At 39.0% G+C, this 20,589-nt stretch overlaps 1 protein-coding gene across 4 annotated transcripts in view; it reads left to right on the forward strand.

The window, feature by feature from the left end:
* The window catches only part of ELL2 (elongation factor for RNA polymerase II 2), a 75,772-nt gene extending 55,183 nt beyond the window's left edge, over positions 1-20,589 (forward strand). For 2 of the 4 annotated variants that reach the window (XM_075932107.1, XM_075932106.1), the window contains 5 exons: positions 326-899; positions 5,313-5,379; positions 12,543-12,714; positions 13,779-13,823; positions 13,976-20,589. In XM_075932107.1, the coding sequence (XP_075788222.1) occupies positions 326-899; positions 5,313-5,379; positions 12,543-12,714; positions 13,779-13,823; positions 13,976-14,092 (975 nt within the window). In that variant the 3' untranslated portion in view covers positions 14,093-20,589. The remainder of the gene's footprint in view (positions 1-325; positions 900-5,312; positions 5,380-12,542; positions 12,715-13,778; positions 13,824-13,975) is intronic. The other 2 variants (XM_006118674.4, XM_075932105.1) reach the window with 2 other exon arrangements.

Here is a 20,589-nt window from a genome sequence, read left to right on the forward strand (position 1 = left end):
AATAAAAGCATTGCCTCTATGGAGAGAGCTACTTACTGAATGTATCTGCACTGCACAAATACCTAGAGTACTGAGTAACCTGTCATGTTCCCACATGGACTGTAATACTTCCTCAAAGTCTTGTATACAGATCTGAAGAGTATGTTCAGACAAATTTTTAAACTATCTAAATTTATTTTTGAATATGAAAGCCTATATTAAGTTGTTGTGAACTTCATCTCATCTAAAGATAAACTAGCAAGCATAAGAGACTAGGTTTTAATTTGTTTTTGTAAACATACTTTAGAATTAGATTAAATGGAAACTAATGGCCTTTTTATTGCAGAAACGGCTATTGGATTCAGATTTTATTGATCCTTTAATGAATAAAAAACCAAGAATATCTCACCTTACCAACAGAGTTCAACCAACATTAAATGGTCATTTGACTGCTTCCAATGAGAGAACTGCTGCTGCTCCACCACCACCACCTCCCCCTGCAGCTGCTGCCACTCCAACCCCTCCAACACTTCCTTCAACTCGCCTTCCTATTTCAAACCCTCTTCAGCCGGTAAACTCTAACTCCAATTCCCCTAGCACTCCTGAAGGCCGGGGAACTCAAGACCTGCCTGTTGATAGTTATAGTCAGAATGGCAGCAGCATCTTTGAGGACCAGCAAGAAAAATATACCTCTAGGACTCCTTCAGAAATGCCAGCACCCACTGCAGTTGAGTTAACGTGTCCAAAGTCAACAGATGAGATACATTCAGTATTGCACAAAAAATCCAAAAAGAAGTCAAAAAAACATAAGGAGAAGGACCAAATCAAAACACACAACATGGAGAATATGGAAGAGAAGGAAAAAGACCTTAAAGAAGAAATTGTCAAGCAGAAAACGTCCAGTTTGGATTCAAGTGAAGGTATTTGAAGTGCTGCTTTTTAAAATTACTTTTAAGGATAAGTGGGACTGATGAGGTGGGTAAAACAATGGATTGGAAAAATACCTCAATTCTACTTCTCCCTGCCACTGACTATAAACATTGAACCAAGTGACTTACCCTCTCTTTGTTGCCTCCTTCCATAGCTATAAAATGGGGATATTGATAGTTATCTGCCTTTATATGTAACAACTTTCACCTGAGGCAAAGTGCAAATTTTCACCTTACAATGCTTAAAAGTTGTATACAAACAGTGGGGAGGAATGACTTCTCTACATAAGTGTCTGGCACTTCAGTCAAATTGTTCTTCAATTTTATGTTTGGTAAGCCTAACAAACTTTTAAATAAAATAAATAATTCTTTAGTTTAAAAAACAAAACCAAAGTAGTATTCCTTTTTGTTCTCTCCTGATTATTCAACACTTTCTTCCAACAATGAATTGTCCATTTTTTAAAAGTAAGTGCTCTCGTATCTCTGAGTGCAGGGCAGTTTAATTATTAAACTGATTTGATCTAATACAGTTATCAGTGAGCATTATTACTGTCCTTGTTTTCTGCATTTTTCAGAGAACTGACACTGACTTCATGGCTGTGAAATGACTTCTAAAGAAAAAGCAAATTAGTTGAAATCTGACGATAAGTAAACATCGTTATTGAATTATGTATTAGTGTTCTTATTTCACAGTGTCTGGAAGATCAGTCCACAGAAAATTTCTGAATTTTGCAAATTAACTAGTAAAAGTACACACTAAAAGCAAGAGATAATGTTGCATAACGTATGCATAGCTGCAAATTATTTTTAATTACAGTAGCAAACATAATGTGATTTGTAACAGAAATCTAGCATTGTGAATCTTTACCTCAGAGCAGTCCAGATTTCTGAGAGTAGGGAAGAGAATACCAGTTTTCTTTATGCCATACACCTTGCAACTTTCTCAAATGGTACTAAAGTCTCAGTTTGGAAACTTTTCTCCTTCCTTTTTTCTCGCTTCAAAAATTATTCTTGCTACTACTTTAAGCAATAATGGAGAGGATATAAAACTCTTAAAATTCTGGTTGCAAAACCGAATAAAAGCTTACCAAATACATTTGTGTTCCTAATTATTTTTTTAAGTCAGTGGAATGTGACTGTTAATTCAAAATCCATATTGATTGGTGCTACAAAATGTTTAATGTGGGCATTTAGTAAACCAATATCGAATTAGGGCAGTTCCTTTAATCTTGAATATCCCATTTTAAATAAATAACTTTTATTAAGTCAGAAATTAGATTTATCCCTCACTTATACTGAAACTGTCTTAGCTCTGGAAACAGACCTAATTGTATGGATTGGGCTCTTTGAAAGTATTTCTGCTCTTGTAGGCTGCTGATGGATACACCTGGATCTTTGTTTCATTTAGACACACCATAAAGCTGCCCTTTCAGGGTTGGAATAGATGTTTCTGAAACTCTTTGTGTTCAATACACCAGTATATGATAGCATTCAGGACACTGTCAGTCACAGAATACTAAATGCCTAGAAAATTTCTACAGCACTCACAACCTCTTAGGCACATTCAGAGGAAGACCTGGTGGTAAAATAGCTTTTTGAAAAAAAGTGTTCCTTTTTTTAAATTTAATTTTGTTCATAGTACTGAAATTTGGCCAACAAAAGTTTAATTTGTTTATTTCAATATCTCACTGAATTGATAATTAAACTTTGGCCTTCTCCTTTTAGAACTTGAAACTAGTACAAAGAATGCCACTTATAGGAAGAGCAATCACTCGGTATAAATATAACTGTTTTACTCAGATATTTTCTGGTTGAAATCATATTTATTCTTACTGACCTCCTAACTATTGGAATCAGACTGCTTTGGCCAGAATATTGTTCAAAATAACTCTCTTTTCTGCAGCGTAAGCATATACTTGCTTACGGTATGTGGGGTGGGGTATTCAGAAACTTGCTGGCAAAACTAAACTTATAATTTTGTATTTTTTCCCATAAGTTTTAAATACCCCATTCCAAATATAAAAATACTTAAGACAAAAGAATGGCCATATTGAGTCAAACCAGTGATCAGTTAAGTCCAGTGTCCCATTTTGACAATGGCCAGTGCTAGAAGCTTCAGAGAGAATAAACAGGAAAGTACAATTTATATCACATGTCATCTACTCTCAGCTCCTGGCAGTAGGGTTGCCAGGAGGTGTCCGGTTTTGAACCGGGCAGTCCAGTATTTGAGCTTGCTATCCAGGGAAACAAATTGAGAAAATACCAGACATACAAATGTCTGGTATTTTATAATTAAGTTTTATTATTATCATGAGTACCAGTACGTAGTTGCGTACTGCCTGGCTGGTAAACACGGTCACACATCCAGGCAGTACACAACTACACAGCAGAGAGGGGGGGCAGAGCTGGGGCGGGATGTAATTCCCAGGTTGGACTCGCCTGTGCACCCTACTGGGACCGTGCACAGAACGGGCAGCACCCCAGGATTTGCGTGCTCCCAGGCCAGCCCTGCTCCTCCTGACCCCCTCCCAGCCAGCCCTGCTCCTCCTGACCCCCTCCCAGCCAGCCCTGCTCCCTACTGGCCAATTCCGCCCCCGGCCAGCCCCGCTTTCCCCCCACCCCCTTCCCAGACATCCCTGCTTCTCGCTGGCTGGTTCTCTCTCCCCTTCCCCCTCCCTCCGACCCCCTCCCGGCCAGCCCTGCTTCCTGCTGGCTGGTTCCTTCCCCCTCCCGGCCAGCCCTGCTTCCTGCTGGCTGGTTCCTTCCCCCTCCCAGCCAGCCCCGTTCCCCACTGGTGGGTTCCCCCCTGGCCAGCCCGCACCCCCGACCCCCTCCCGGCCAGCCCCGTTCACTGCCAGCAGGTTCCCCCCTGGCCAACCTGCACCCCCCGACCCCCTCCCAGACAGCCCCACTCCCCACTGGCTGGTTTCCTCCCCAGCCAGCCCTGCTCCCCCCCCCCCCCGCCTCCATCCCCTACTGGCCAGCCCTGCTTCCTGCCAGCCCCACTCCTCTCCCCCCCACCCCACACCAACCTCCTCCAGGCCAGCCCTGCTCCTCTCCCTCCCTCCACCCCCATCTGAGATCAAGTGTGTTCAGTATTTTTTTTTTTTTTTTTTTAAATCATCTGGTAACCTTACTTGGCAGTCAGAAGTTCAGGGACACCTAAAGCATGGTATTGTCTTGGCTAATAACCATTGATGACCTATCTTCTATGAATTTTCTAATTATAATGTAAACCCAATTATACTTTTGGCCTTTACAAAATTGTGTGGCAATGATTTCCACAGATTGATTGTTTTGTGTGAACTACTTGCTTTTAGTTTTTGTTAAACCTACTTCCTAGTAACTTCATCTGGTGATTCCCCTGGTTCTTCCGTTATGTGATGGTGTAAATAACATTTCCTTGTTCACTTTCTCCACACCAGTCATGATTTTATATACCTCTCTCTTACCTCCTGTTAATTATCTCCTCTAAGATGAACAGTTTGCATCTTTTTAATCTTTCTTAGTAAGGAAGCTGTTCCATGCTCCTTCATAATTTTCATTGCCCTTCCCCTTTTCCAATTCTGATATCATTTTTACATGGGTGAACCAAACTGCATACAGAGTGCAAGGGGTTGATGTATCATGGTTTTATGTAATGGCCTTTGCTAAAAGTTCTTAATTTTCTGTTAGGAATATGAGAAGAATTTAAAACACAGGTTCTTCCTAAAGTAGAGGAAATAGTCTCATTTGTATAGCTTATTTAAGGGTTACACGTGCTCTTTTCATAACACCTTCCTGAAGAACAACATATTGACTTGCTTTTCAACCTGTAAAAAGAGCACTGTTGCCATATTAATGAAGAAATCTTCTGTTCAAGATTAAACCTGAATTCTAATTTGATTTGCATAAAATGCAATGACTACTTTTGTATAGAAAATTGTTCAAATTAAATCAGAACTTTGTTTCCCATAGTTGGGGGAGGAGAAGGGAGAGAAAGGAAACATGCACTGAGAAAAAAGCACGTTAGCTTCCACTCTATTGTCCTTTAGTTTGGTCCTATGAGAGTTGCATATTGATGTAAAATTTCTAGTTCCTATTGTGTGGTCCCATCTGCCACCTCAGAACATGAATTGTTGTGCAGATGCTGCAACTTACTTTTCTAATAGAAAGATGACCTTGGGTTAAGATTGCATTATTTTATTGTACAGATTCCATAGTAGCTACTGCACTTTAAACTCCTGGTATTGGCTGTTGCAGAGTTGGTCGTATGGCCTCTATTGTAAGTTTTCGGTTATGTGCTTGATTACATAGTGAGATGACAAAGTAGAATTCCTGGGAAGGAGTGTTCCTGACATTCCAGATTTGACTTGCATTAGGGATATTAGAATCCTGTTACATCAACCTTTTATTTTCATGTAGGTGTTAAAGAGACTTGCACTGACTCTACAGATCCTTCATCAACAAGTGAACTACCAGACTACTTTGTGTAAGTAAAATTATGTTTAAGATTGACAAAATTCATGCTATGCTCTAATAGGCAGTTCAAAAAATCAGCTGTGAAAGGTCTTATGTAATTAGAAAATGGAAGAGTTCTCAAAATGTAACGTTTTAAAAGGCCCTGTCAGAGCTACTCGTTCTAAAAGTAGTGTGCCACACTGAACATGTGTATGCATATTGAACCTTTTTCTGAGCTTGTTCATTCAGTTCTTGAACAAGAGCCATTAAAAATCTAAGAATTACTTTTTGAAGTCCTGTGAACTCTTACGCACATAGGGTGGTAACTATTGTCTCTTGAACAGTATCATTAAAGTCAATGGGACTACAGGCAGTCCCCAAGTTACGCGGATCCGACTTATGTCGGATCCGCAGTTACGAACAGGGCTTTTCTCGCCCCGGAGGACGGGAGCGGCGGGACGCCCAGATGAGCGGCGGTCCCGCCGCCCACGTTCTCCGGGGCGAGAAAAGCTGCTCCCCGTCTACCTGGTCTGCTGGTCAGACCAGGTAGATGGGGAGCAAAGCCTCGGAGGCTGCCCGCAGCGGGACAGCCCAGGCGCGCCGCAGCTGTCCCGCTGCGGGCGTCCTCCGCGGCTTTGCTCCGTGTCTCCCTGGTCTGCTTGGGGGGCGGGGGGGCGCAGCTAGTGCCCCCTCCCCCCCAGCAGACCAGGCTTTTCTGCCCACGACGCCTGGGGTAGAGCAGCTGGGGTGCTGCTGGGTTGGTCCCGCAGTGCCGCTCCTCGGCGCTACTGGACCAACCCGGCAGCACCCCAGCTGCTCTGCCCCAGGCGTCCCCAAGTCAGCCGCTGCTGAAACTGACCAGCGGCTGACTATAGTAAGCCAGAGGCAGAGTTGCTCTGCCCCCAGCTTCCTGGAATCAGCTGCTGATCAGTTTCAGCAGCAGCTGACTTGGGGACGCCTGGGGTTCTTAAGTTGAATCTGTATGTAAGTCAGAACTGGCATCCAGACTCAGCCACTGTTGAAACTGATCAGTTTCAGCAGCGGCTGAATCTGGATGCCAGTTCCGACTTACATACAGATTCAACTTAAGAACAAACCTACAGTCCCTATCTTGTACGTAACCTGGGGACTGCCTGTACTTTAAAGAAGTAAAGTTCCTCTTATTCATGAGTGTTTGTGGGAAAGTGTGCTAAGCAGGTTACTGATGAAGCACTTATTAGAAAAAATGAAAACCATTTTTTACTTAACATTTACTTGATTTGTATCCAGCAGTTAAACCTTACCTTTTACAGTTTAACTGTAATGCATATAAAACTGTCTGCTAACTTATTAACCCTACCTCCAATCAGTTCTGGGTAACCTTCACTTGGTGACATCTACGCTGACTCCATATATTCCCAAAGTCGTCCACATGGCAAAATGTTCCTCCTCACTCAGCATAGATGAAAATGTTGAAAACAGTGGCAGGTACTTGAGGACTGCTGCTCCCCTATGCTAACGTTCACCTGGGTAGTTGTACTGTGCTTCATGTAGCCTTGTAGAGAGTATGTCTGGAGTTGGGGCCAAGGAAGAATCTGAACAGTCATGCCATTCGCTTCCTGCTGAGTCGTCTCCTAATCTGAGGCCGAGCATTTCATTCTTTTTCTATGATAAAGGATTGTTTGTAACTCAGAAAGAGGAGTGGGTGGTGGTTTCTGCCTTGCTTTCAATATATCAGATTTGTTTTGAACAAGATATTTTTCCTTGCCATCTGTGTTTGCATTCTAATATTCTAGTTAAGTTCTAGCAATTCACAATTTCCCTCAGAGGTTGTGATGTGATAAATGCAGGACTGATATCCTTGCAAGATTAAATAATGGGAAAGATGGGCTGTGATAAAACAAGTCCTGGCTTAATTGAGGGATTTCAGTGAGTGTTGGAATACTTTCACCAGTATAAGTGTCTCTAAAGTTTTCACTTATATAGATATAAAATAAACTGTAATTTTGTTACTTTGCAGTTAATATAGCTTTGGTTAACACGTGTACAAAATGTCTATACAGAATACACATTAGTAATGATCGTAAGATATATGCTCAGCTATATTTCTACATGGCTACGTCTAGACTGGCCACATAAGACGGAATAGGCATGCAAAGCAGGCAAGTCAGAATAGGGAAATCCGCGGGGGATTTAAATATCCCCCGCGGGATTTAAATAAACATGGCCGCCGCTTTTTTTCCGGCTTGGGGAAAAGCCGGAAAAGAGCGTCCAGACTGGCGCGATCCTCCGGAATAAAGCCCTTTTCCGGAGGATCTCTTATTCCTACTTGCAAGTAGGCTTTATTCCGGAGGATCGCGCCAGTCTAGACGCTCTTTTCCGGCTTTTCCCCAATAGGCTTTTGCATGCCTATTCCGTCTTATGTGGCCAGTCTAGACGTAGCCCATGAGTTTTATATATCTAACTACAGTACAGCTTTTCATTCTCTGCACCTTGAATGAACATTCCATGTTTTCCTGGCATGAAAAGAACACCAATTACAATTAAATGACACTTCTCTTTTTTTTTTTTTTTTTTTTTTTTTTTGTTACATAGTTTTAGCCCTATAGGAGATTGTAACCCATGTTGTTTTACAGATGGTTGCTGAAACTAAAGCAGCACCACCTTTAATGGGCAAATATTTGGATGTCAGTACTTTTTTTAGTAACATACTACACTTTATATTTCTATTTGGGGAGATTTGTAACTTAGTGTGTCTATAGCTTCCAAACTTGCCTTGGATTATAAACATAATTACATTATTCTCTGAAGATTCTTTTTAATGCCAGGTTACTGATTTCATCCACTTGTAAACTGTGTTAAACTGTTTCATGCAACCAGATCAGAGGCTGAACTTGAAACTGATGCAAAAAATAACCGGTTTACCATAAAACTGCTCACCAAGAAGCTGCAAAAATCAGGGAACCTTAATTCAAAATTAAGATTGAGCATCCCGAAGAGTATAAATATATAGTAAGGAGTAAAAATGCATCAGCAAGCACCTTATTTTTCCATTTACGTATGGCACCTAGAAACTAGAGTGAGCATATTAAAATGAACAAATGGGTATGAAAAATTGGCAAGCACTAATAAATCTTCATTTTAACTTCTTAACTCATTCCATAGGAGATTGTGGAAATTTTTTAATATGCCAGAAATTTAGCTGAGTAACTTTAGGCACAGCTGAAGGATGACCATTTTCTAGTTTTTAAGAAATTGTCTGACTGAAACCTCTATTGTAAGAGAGCTGGTCTATTAGCTAAATATGTACTGTTAAAACATTTAAGAAACAGTATTTATCAGAAGAATTCATTGAAACAGTTATAAAAATCCTACATATAACTTCTGCAGATGTTCAACACCTGTTCTATTTGTGGCTTTACATTTTTCTTCAAAATGTAAAAATCAAAGAGCATCTTGCTCAGTTCCAGCTGCGCTACTAACAAAATCCTCTTTTGCTATTTTGTGACTTTTTTTCACTTTATACCAAAAACTATAAACAAAGTCAACATGGATTTTCTTAAACATGTTCCTCATCTTACAACAGAAAAGAGCGAGGCTTTTGCTGGCAGTTCTAGTGTCCAAAATTGAAATGTTGATGCAAGCCTAATTTGCAAGTCAAACATGCTGCTATATTCTAAAAGTGACTCATTGTAATGTAGATTTGATTTCAGTGCTAGAGTTTTATAGCTTGCGTGTGTCAATTATATCCATTGTAATATTGGCAGTGAGCCCTGTTGTTTCCGCAGAACACTCCACTTCTCCTGCATATACTAGTAAAATAGAGAGGACAGGACTACTCGGTTAGCTTGGTCAGAGCTCATTTCAGTGAGGAATAACTGCAACATTATTTCAGTCCCCACAGAGAGCAGATGAGTTCTGTCCCCACAGAGCACAAGATTTCTCTAACATTCAGCACTTTAATTTTGGTACATCTTGTTTTCTGTTGTTAAAACAGATGGTACAGTAATGTTCTCAACCATCTTCTTTAACATAAGTCATTGATCTGATAAACATTCATGGAAAGAATTAAAATAAAGTTGGCCCAGCTTTCAAAGGCATTTCTCCACTTAATTCCTTGCTCCTTAGAGCAACTGATAATCCTGCCACTCCAACAGAGCTAATTAGGCAGAGCAAGATGGGTACCATAATACCAGCAAGTGCATGAATGGGGCTAGGGTAAAGCCATGCAGCTGCCACCCAGCTTTATCGCCACCACACCTAACTTACAGCTTGACATGTTGAGTGCAAATAACACTGTTAGAACTGGGAAGAGAAAGCTATTCCACTTAACACAGTGATGTTGCTTTTTTTTTTTTCAAGTTAGTTTCTGTTCTGAGTCAGCATGTAAATTACGCATTTCCTACAAAAGGAGATGGAGTTCCTGCTGTAGTGCAAGCCACTTGACAGATGCTGGAAGCCCTGCAGTCCAGGAACCAGGGCAGCAAGCTGGCAGGAATCCAGGCAATGTGTTGTCAGAAACCGGCCTGGTTTCCAAAACTGAATAGACTACAGAAAGCAGTTTAGACAGATTGGCAGATTCCATTTAAAAACCTGTTTCAGTTAGAATTTTTTTGACCAGCTGTAATTATTATATTAAGGCAATGACAACACATGCACTGAGTTAGCATAGAAATGTTGTCCAGCTTAATGATGCTCCTAAAATGACCCTAAGAGCTATGTGACTTGATTTAGATTTTGTATGGGTCTAGGAGTAATAAACTAGGTTTGCATTCCACTGTAGTGTTCTCTTCTTTTCGTATAGGCTCCCTCTGATGTGTAGTAATGGTAATACTTTGAACATTAGGTTCAGTGATTACTGCAAATTAAGAGTTCTCTTCTGTTGTCTTTATCCATATGTAATACTTGTTTGTAAATCACCATAGCTGCAGTGGGTCAGTCTCTATTGTGCCAGTTAAATTCAATAGCACCTAACAAATGTTTCTTTAAACTGACTACGCAAACTGCAGCTATGTGTAGTATAACATACTGCTTCTAGCAAAGCCACCTAGGACTATATAAAAAAGGTCACAAAGGGAGAGGAGTAAACATGGATTGAGATCTATTACTAAACAGTGCAAGCCTATTGAATTTAAAGGAAGAAGTGGTCTATATGAAAGATGTTTTATGTGGGATAGCAGCTGTGTAGGTAGGCAATAAAAGTTTAGACAAAGTTCAAAATTCTTGCCTTATTGTTGGATTACAGTTGGTCTTGATTTTGTGTATTGCCTATATTTCCTAAAATATAAATTTTAATGCAGAAAGACACTGTTATTCTCATCCTATTCAAAATTACCATTTCATCAGCATTTCTTGAAAAGCTGAAAGGTATAAACTGTGTTTTATTGAGCATTCTCTGTAAGAACATTAAGCAGCAGCTTTTAGGACAACACTGTCAGTTGCATTTGAAAACTACTTCTTAAATAACTCCTAATTTGAACCAGATTGTATCTGTAGTGGTTGAGGAAACAAAAGTGCATCTTCTCCTTGAATCTTGGACAGTGCTCATAGATTCTGGAAATAGTATTGGAATTTTTGACCTCCAGACAGTTGTGTGATTCATGTTCTCCTGGCCTTTTTCTTTCTACTGGAGAAAAATGTGTCAGTCCCCTTCAGGAGAAACATACCCAATTAGCTTGGCTAAATAAAGTAATGAGCAAGAAAAGCTGATGGCAAAGCAGTTCTGCTGTATTTGGAGTCAAAGAATTTCCTTGATCTTCATTAGCCTGCTTGTTCTTGTTTGGAGCTTGGATATACAACAGAGACTACTTTTAAAAATGTGACTGCTATCTCTCTTGTGTTGATCACAAGATGAACATACCTCTGAGACCTAAAAGGAATAGACAGAGGTGCTCCTGCTCCATTACTGAGAGAATCCAAAGGATGCTACTGAGCAGTATCTCCTCTGTTGTACCCTTGTGCTCAATGCACATGGGGTACCTGGGATGGTAGTACCTCTGGCAACAGGGATGTTATAGTTGATGGCAAGTTGGCTGAGGCTGATATCAGATGTGACCAAAAATAACTGCGTGTTTGGGAAAACTAGAAAAAAGACAAAGATATCTGCTATTTTGATTGTTTGCCTAATTTTAATCTCACAAGGTTAGCAACTTGGCCTTGCTAGGTCCTTAGGAACTTTTGATGATTTGAGTAGCATTATTGGCCAGAAGCATTTTTTTGTGCTTGGCAAGGTTGTGATAGTCCTTCTCAGTGGCAGGCCTCATTGCAGCTTGTTTTATGTTGTCTGTCATGTACCACAAGTTGTTTAGATGAGTTTGACACTTTTAATACAGATATTTAATAGGTGCTGTCAAGAGATTAAAAAAATTAATCGCGATCGATCGTGTGCACTGCCTCTTTGAAACACTGTGGTGGCATTTCCATGGGGCAGCACCACAGGAGTCCAGGATCAGCTGGAGTCCCCAATTGACCCCAGCTCCATGCAGCACTGCTCCTTCAAAAAAATTAATGCGTTAATCCTGCCTTGCTTGCATTAATTGTAGGCGTTAATGTACATCAGTTGACAGCTCTAATAATTAATATTTTTATCCTATTAGTTATAACTTCCTATTCAAATGTGACACATCTGCCATATCTTGAAATAAAGTCTTGTATCCTTGCTCATCAATTGAGATCCTCCCAAATACTAGCAAAAATACTGGGCTGCTTATGCAGCATTCAGAGGAGGTGAATGCACTTGACTCCAGCAGATCAATACAGGAGACATTATGAAATTAAGGAGACATCATAGGAAATGAGTTGCTAGCAGCTCCCCCCTTATTTAAACAAAAGCATTGGTTCCATTTAATTTGAATGCATGTTAACTGTTCTATGTGCACCTATAGTTGTAGATAGTCTAATGACTTCTGAAAAAACATCATGTGGAGCAAAATACTTGTATGTGAATAAACTGCAATTTGCCATTGAAATATTGTAAGTTCTGTTAAAGACTGTTTGGTTGAGGTGGCTTTTAGAGTCCATGTATTACAAAGTGTACAGTTTAATATTTGTCTATTATCCCAGTAGGACAAGTACTTCTTAAATTAGTTAAATCTATGTCTTACTGAGAAGCAAAGTGCCTAGTAATGTATGCTCCAGTTACAATTCATTGAAAGTAACAAATTTATACAAATATCTTACTATGGAAGATAAGTATAACTTTACTTTTTCCACTAGAAAATATATAGCTATTGTCTCATATGAGCAACGCCAGAGTTACAAGGATGACTTCAATGCAGAGTATGATGAATACAGAAGCTTACATGCTAGGATGGAGAATGTCACTAGAAGATTTATGAAACTTGATGCTCAGCGTAAGCGCCTTTCTCCAGGATCTAAGGAGTATCAGGTAAAAAAAAAAAAAAAGGCATTTTGTTAGTGGTTTTCATTTACCCCAAATGTTTAAGCATATATAGCTCAATACTCAGCTTTTTGAAAACTAATGTATAAGATAAAAGCCAGACTTGATAGAGAAGCCTTAGATGAATGTATACTTAGTTGGAGGAAAATATACATAATTTGGCAGAAGCAGCATCTTTTGTCTCAGGTACTTACTTGGATCCCATCACCAAATTCTCCAAGTGCCCCCACAGTCTTGTGTATTTATCCCGTCAACATCCCTGGAAGGTTAGGGAAGTACTATTCTCTACATTTTACAAACGGACAGCTGAGGAATAGGGATGCTGTGACTTGCCCCATTTCACAGGAAGTCTCTGTCAGAGTAGAGAAATGAACCTGGGCCTCCAAATTTCTAGGTTAATCACTAAACCAAATTCTAGTATTCCAGAATACATAACAAACAGTTGACCCAAAGTCTGTTTTTCTAGGGTTATGCAGTAAGTGGCATTGTACGTCTGTATAAGATAAGACATTTAATGCTGTTTGTAGCTCATACTCTTGTGCAGTTATCAGAATATATGAGTGGGAGGAAATAAATTAATGGAAAGTTTCTGGAGCAGCAACTCTAATTTTTTCCCCATAACCTGTTTCCCCAATGAGGATGGGCCAAGAGACACTGTTCCTGAACTCTGGCTATTGTCCTGTTGTGCAGAGGAAGTTGCTCCTCTATCATGTTTATTCCAACAATAGCAGAGAATAAAGATGTCTTTACACATATTTATTTTGTGGCAAGTTGGGTGCTAATCTATTTGTTTCACGCTATCATTGTGGATTAAAAGAGCAGTAATGAACTGTTAATGGACATCAGCAGGATCTATGCAGGCACTTAGTCCATAACAGGCTAATGCAGGGTAGATTGATACACAGTTTGCCATGAACTAAATGTTTGTGTAGACAAGGCTTAAGTGTGTGGTAAAACTGAACATTCACCCCACTCAAGCTGTTATATTTAATTGTACTTTACAACAGTGAAATGGTTTCAGGTGGTCTTTATTTCAGTTTTCTTATTTACAGGTAGTTCATGAGGAAGTCCTACAGGAATATCGGAAGATCAAAGAGGTGTGTACAGTTAGGAGGTGGAAAGATTGGATATGATAAATACTTTCATATGGCTTGTCCTATGCACAGGCTCTGTATGTCCTCTTTAGTGATGGACATTCAGATATTGAAAAAATATTTCTGCACCCTGACTTGTTTCTCTTTCCTTGCAGTCTAGTCCCAACTATCATGAGGAAAAGTACAGATGTGAATATCTCCATAACAAACTGGCTCATATTAAAAGACTAATAGGTGAATTTGACCAACGACAAGCAGAGTCATGGCACTAAAGCTCTGCTTGGACCAGAAGATGTGAATAAACTTAAGCTTATTTATTTAAAATTCCAAATGAGTTGCTCTAAGAGTCTAAAAAGATAACTTTTGCATTACAAAAGTTTCAGTATTAGCAGACCTGAGTTACTACTTTTGTTGTTGTTGAGGTTGCTTCTCTGCATATTTGAAGCTGCTTTTTTCTGGTCCCTTCTTTTCCTTAAGACTATGTTCGTCCATGGAAATCATTTTACCAGTAGATACTGGGGACTCAGTATCTTTACTTTGAAGTTGTGCACATTAAAACAATGTAGCAAGTTGAAATGCTTTGGGATAAATATAGGCCTGTTTTCTGACCTTTTTTTGTTAATTCAAACTCTTTGCCTTAAATGGTAGAAGGTTTAAAATTTGCACAAAAATTTTAAAGAACGTGAAAACATTATTTGGAGGGTTAAAGAGGTGTGTGTGTGTATATATGAAAGCTATATACAGCCTCTTCATTGACAATAGTAATTTACCCCTGCAACTTAAACCCCCACTGCAATGGTTGCCTTAAGGTGTTTGCTAGTGTGTGCTTAGTGTAGTTAAATTATTAGCTACACTGCTTCCCATTTTATTAAAACAGCGGGAAGCACTCTGTGGCCTACCAGCATCTGAAAGTGTGTGCTTGTACTGTATGTGTGCAAGGTTGTGTGGGTGTGAGCATGATGAGAGAAGAAAAAAAACTGCTGCTCCAAGTAGGCCAAATGCTCAGGTTAAAACAACTGAGGAGTGTTGCTGTAGGTTTTTTCCTATAAAATTGCTACTTCTATTGTGGAAGATGAAAGCATTTCCATTTCAACAGTTTGTCAGCTTTATTAGTGTTGGGAAAAATTGATTCTTTACAAAAATTGAACAGATCTATAGTTTTTGGGCAAAATTATAAAATTCAACATGTAGGTGACCTATTTATATACTGCTATAAAGTATTTTTTTGAAGAGAGATATGCCAAGAAGCTATTGCCTACATGAAATGTATATTTAAAGAGTTTTCTCCTGGGTGCCAGGAATATAACAAAGAACAGATATATTTAACTATAAAATACTGTGATCATCAAACAGCACAAACTTTCATTTCATGCAGTTTATTGCTTTAATTTGATTTAAACTGTCACTTTATCATTGTGGGAACATAAGTTATTTGGTCAAAAAAATAAGCATTTTGGATTAATCTTTGTTTACTTGTCTTATTGTATTTGTCTTTTCAAAGTGCTGCCAATTGAAAACGGAAGCATTATGTTTACAAATCTAATTTTGGAATGTTTGCCAAAATTTTGGTAGTATCTTTAATAAACTTTATCTCCAGCATCAAAAAAAAATTGTTGTGTATCACTGTAAACCAGAAAATGTTTTATAGAAATGTCAGAAAGTGTACACTACAATAACTGGAACAGTGAAGTGCACGTTTAGTATCAATCCTTTTGATGCATTACTTTAACTAGTGAGATTCAATAGGAGGGATTTGTCTTCCAAGTTAATGAGATCTTTGTTACACTACAGATATGTAAGGATTTTCATTATTTAGTACCAAGTTGATATCTCTAACACTATGATGAGATTTCAGTTGCTTTTACTTGATTAATTGTAACTGGTACAATCAGCATGTTAAGTTTTTAATTACTTGAACATTTATTAAAAATGTAAGACTATGCAAAGGAAATTGCATGCTTCCCAATGAAATAAATGTCTTTGAGGGCTGAATTAAATCCAGACATGTTATGCAAATGTGTAAACTTGAACACAATGCCTTGTCCCGTGACTTAAGTTTTAGTATAACAACTTTTGATGTTGATCCATTAGCAACAATGAAATGACAATAGCTGTATTGTTCAGGCTAAATGTATGGTTCTAAAAATGGTCTATTTTAGGCACTAAGTGTTCTCCTATTTGAAATGTAACTGCAGGCCAAAGCACAGACTTTGTAACATCTACTCCATTGTTACTCTAAAGCAGTGACAGTATATGTAGTAATTATCTTAGTGCCTACTTTGTGTGATACCATGACTTTATAAAATAGACTACTGCAATTGAAGCATTCATATGGTCTTCCTGTACAAAAGGAATCACCTGTGCTGGCACACATCTTCTGGTTTATAGGCATCTATTGCAGCTGGAAGTTGATCTTTCATAGAGATCTAGCATTGCTTATCATAGACCCGACAAACGACTTTAAAAGTCTTAATCTAAATTTTGATCTTTTGCATTCAGCATTTCTCAGTTTCCCTAGAGTGTACATTCCTGTTGAACAAATGTCCAAGCCTATTGAAGTGAGGCCTCTAATAGTACTGCCTGTCACACAAAGTTTGCCATCTCACTCAAACAGATTAAACTTTTTGCAAACAGTGGCAAAAACTTGGCTTGCGTTACACTACTGTTAATACAACACTGCTGGTGAAGGGGAGCCAGTTTGTATCTGGTTTTAGGAAATCCAGTGAGTCTTGCATTTGAAGAAAACTGATGAAACATTTGAAATGCTGTTTTGAGAGCATAGGGAATAAATAGCTGCCCACTGTTGGCAAAACCTTCATACGCAAATGGCGTAGTTTTTCAGTGTTACTAGTTTGTTAATCTGGGAGGAATTGAGGGGGCAAGTTAGCACATTTTTTAAATTGTAGATGTTAAGTGATTGAAAACATAATTCAGACAAAGTTTTAGCTCTTTTTGCTGGCTATTTTCAATGTTTTTTTTTTTAAATTGGGCATTAAATTTTCTAAGTATCCAGTTGATTTTGCAAGTTTTACAATAAATTTGCCCTAAAGATATTTAAATAGGATGCTAAGTGAAGCATATGCAGGCATAAGTGTTGGATGCACATAACTGAAGATGCCTTAAACAAAAATTGGATTGATTAAGCAGTTCATATACTGTAACTTATTTTAAACTAATAGAAATTTCACAGCTAGTCTTTCTGCCAATGTAAATGTGCATTCATTCCATATTAGCTTGGAAGTCTCTTTACAGCTAATTATTTTCATAAATGTTACAAATTTTTTCATGTGTACCTAATGGGAAGAGACATGGCTAGCACTTGAGTAGCCTTTTCAGTTTGGGGGAAGGATACCAAAGGAAGTAATGGAATGTTAGACAGCACTGTGGTAATGTGAAGAAAAACAGGGCTGGAATCTCCCTTTCTGCCTTTTTTTAAATGTTTTTAAAAAACTATTTTTCAATAATTGCACACACTGTGCTAAGAGTCCTAAAGCAAAACACCCCAGTGGAATTTTAACTAATGAAAATTTGAACTATTGTTGCCCCTCTGTTCTATATCAGTTTAAGTTCAATAAAATGTTAACTTTGCAATTCTGGCACTTACTTTGGTTTATTTGTAAAGACATAAGCAAACATGTTCCATTTTATCACCAGAATGATTTGACCACTTACGGTGTAACCACACAGACAGGCAGGAGCATTGGTGGTATCTTACAGTTAATGGGTACACTGCAGAGGGCAATGCAAGAGATTATTTTGATGGCTAACGATGTTAGTGGCTGCAGTGGAGGCCCACTTTAGCTGTGGAAGTACTTCAAATGCAGCCATCAAAGGTAGGTTGGTGGAGAAAAGGTTTAGAATGGGAGAGTAACTCATTCTGCGGTGACGACCTAATTAATTACAGTTTAAAATCTGCAGGCAGGAATAAATATTTCACTAGCAAAACCAAAGTCCATCTTGCCTGACTACAGTGTGTGCCACCTGGCTTACCAAGTTAAACACCACACTTCACCACCACACTTATTAAAAGTAAATTGATTTAGGCATTCCCTCTTCCCATTAGCTTTATCCTGATAGGCATTTCCCATTATATAACTAGCCCCCCTCCCTCATCCTGCACTTGAGGAATTTTCCATTCCACCCACCCCAGCACTTAGTCTTCCCTCCTTCTTTTCTTCCCCTTCTCTATTTTTGTTGATGGTAGAAACTAAGGCAGAAATGGTGTGTTTAAAAAGAAGCCTCTTTCCCTTACTGGTTGCTGTGGGTCATGATAGCATTGTTGTGTTGAAAAGGGGTTTCGGAGTGGGTGAGGCCTGTCCCAGTCCTAAAGAGAGAGTATTTAAATCCTTGTTTTGTGGTTACAGCATTAGACTGCTAACTTGACACACAATCAGACTAAACTAACTTTGACTCCTGAGGTAACAGCACTAAAATCTTTTTATTAGCACACTACAATTAAAGCATTTAAAATGTAAAGAATGAAGACTTTCATTTGAACAATTGTCCTTATTCCTTTTCACATTAGCAGTAGAGCCTCAACAAGAGGCATGCTCTGCTTAATGGTCCTTAGATGACATCAGATGGTACTTAACTGTCCTTTTTCATAGTTTCCAAAGCCAGAAAGGACCATTGTGATCTGACTTGTGTAAGATAGGCCAAACTATAGAAGTTCCCCAAAATAATTCCTGAATTTCAAATCTATTAGAAAAATATCCAGTTCTGATTTTTAAAATTGTCAGTGAGGGAGAACCTACCATAACTGTCCATAAACTGTTTCAGTGGCTAATTACTGTAAAAAAATGCACACTTGTTTCCAGTCTGAATTTATCTAACTTAAGCTTCCAGCCATTGGTTCTTGTATCTTTCCCTGCTAGACTGAAGAGCCTGTCATTAAATATTTCTTCCCCACAAAGATACTTATAGACTGTAATTGTCATCCCTTAACCTTTTAGCTACATGTACCTGTCCATTTGGGAGAAAAGGGTTAGCTTAAGGACTTGCGAGTAGACATATGTGGGAATCAATTTCCCCTTCCCCTAAGTTAACACTAGGTAAAATACAAGAATTATTTCAAAGAACTTCCAATTCTGGAATGGGCCAACTTCAGACCTTTAAAAGTTTGAAGAATCAGAGACTGCAGCAGAATAGTCCACTGACTAGTCACTCACCTAGAGTGTGGAAGACTTGAAATCATGGCCTTGCTCTGAATCAGGACATTACAAGCATGTGATAGACCCAGGTTCCAGTGCTCCTAAACTGGCCTGCTCCCCTCCAATGTTCTTGCCCAAAAATTCCGTTCTGAACCTGAAAAGCCTTTGTGACAAAAGTTAAGTCAAGACTGATTATTTTTGTGCAAAGTGTTAGTTTCATTAAACTGGTTATTTCTGACAAGTTGAGTTGAAAAATTCTTAACTGCCACATGTTCTGAGTTGCTGCTATTGGTGGTAAGTGTAATTCTGTTCTCTGTAAGGTATAATGAAACACAACAAGGGGAAGAAAAAATAACTGCAATGATAAGGAATGCAACTTCTGCCTATGATGCTTGTTCACTCCTGGCAAGTCACAGCACAACACAGACTTGTCAACCAGGCTGAGGCCTAGCAAACTTCTATTATGTCAGGTTGTTTAAGGCACTGCTTTTAGCTTGCTTTCTGGATTATAAACTCACAGCAATGTTGCAAAAGTTGTTGTCTTGGCCAACAAGGCCATATTACTTCAAGGGGTTGTGTATATATACCTGTTGTACAGATTTCAATTAATATCTTTAGAGAGCTTCTGCTTATATTGGCACTTATTTCCAGTACAGGAGTAAATTCTCCATGTGTGCATACCTTTCTGCTGGTATAAGTGCATCCACATAAGAGGGTAAACCAATTAGATAACCGGTATTAAAAACAGTTGTAGATGAGAATGCAAAACAAAAGGAGGTGAAGGAAAAAGATGCACTAGAGAGGAAAGCAGGAGGAATGTCAGTCACATTTTATTGTTCAGAATTTAACTCTGGAGGTAATGTCATTTGGGTGCCATCTTTCTGGCTAACATACCTTTCAGGATCAGGACACTGAAAGCCAGGAGAAAATGAAAACAGACAGTCATGATTGTAAAGCTTGCCTCTTCCAGCCCACTGGCTCTGGCAGTGATGCCTATCTTGGCAAACCTCATCCTCAAATTCAATCCAAACACATTTTGGGATGTCAACGATGAACACTTTTCCCATTTCTAGAATCATTCAATTTTACTTTATGCCAGCTTATGACTTTACCAGGGCCTTGCAAACCCCTATCCTAGTTCATCTCACTTAAGTCTATACCAATATTTCTTTTTATAAACTTTATTTAGCTGGACTTCTATTAACCTGAACATATTAAAACAGGCCTCCATCCAACAAGAGTGAAGCAGCCACTCTCCTGAGCATAGTCCAGTGGGCTTTGCTGGGTTGTGGGAAGCCACAGGAGACTCTTGAGGAAACACTTCCAGGCAGAAGGCCTGACAGCTGCAAGAGAATGCAGAGGAAGGAGGGGCTCAGGTACCAGAGCTCAAGTAAGCAAGAGCTGCTCTCTCATATCTCTTAACTCCAATCCTTTGCGGTTCCTTCGTTCAAAATACAGAGGAGCAGCTGTGACCCGGGTGCTTTGGTGAACCGAGTGCTATATGAAAACGCCCAGGAGACTGGATCCAGGCACATGCCATGTGTTCAACATTCCACTCTGATTTAGGGAGTAAAATGAAAATCTGAGCTGAAGCATTTCAATAAAACACCTTGCTACAT

The sequence above is a fragment of the Pelodiscus sinensis genome, chromosome 6 (genome assembly GCF_049634645.1).
Source record: "Pelodiscus sinensis isolate JC-2024 chromosome 6, ASM4963464v1, whole genome shotgun sequence".
Classification (NCBI taxonomy): Eukaryota; Metazoa; Chordata; order Testudines; family Trionychidae; genus Pelodiscus; species Pelodiscus sinensis.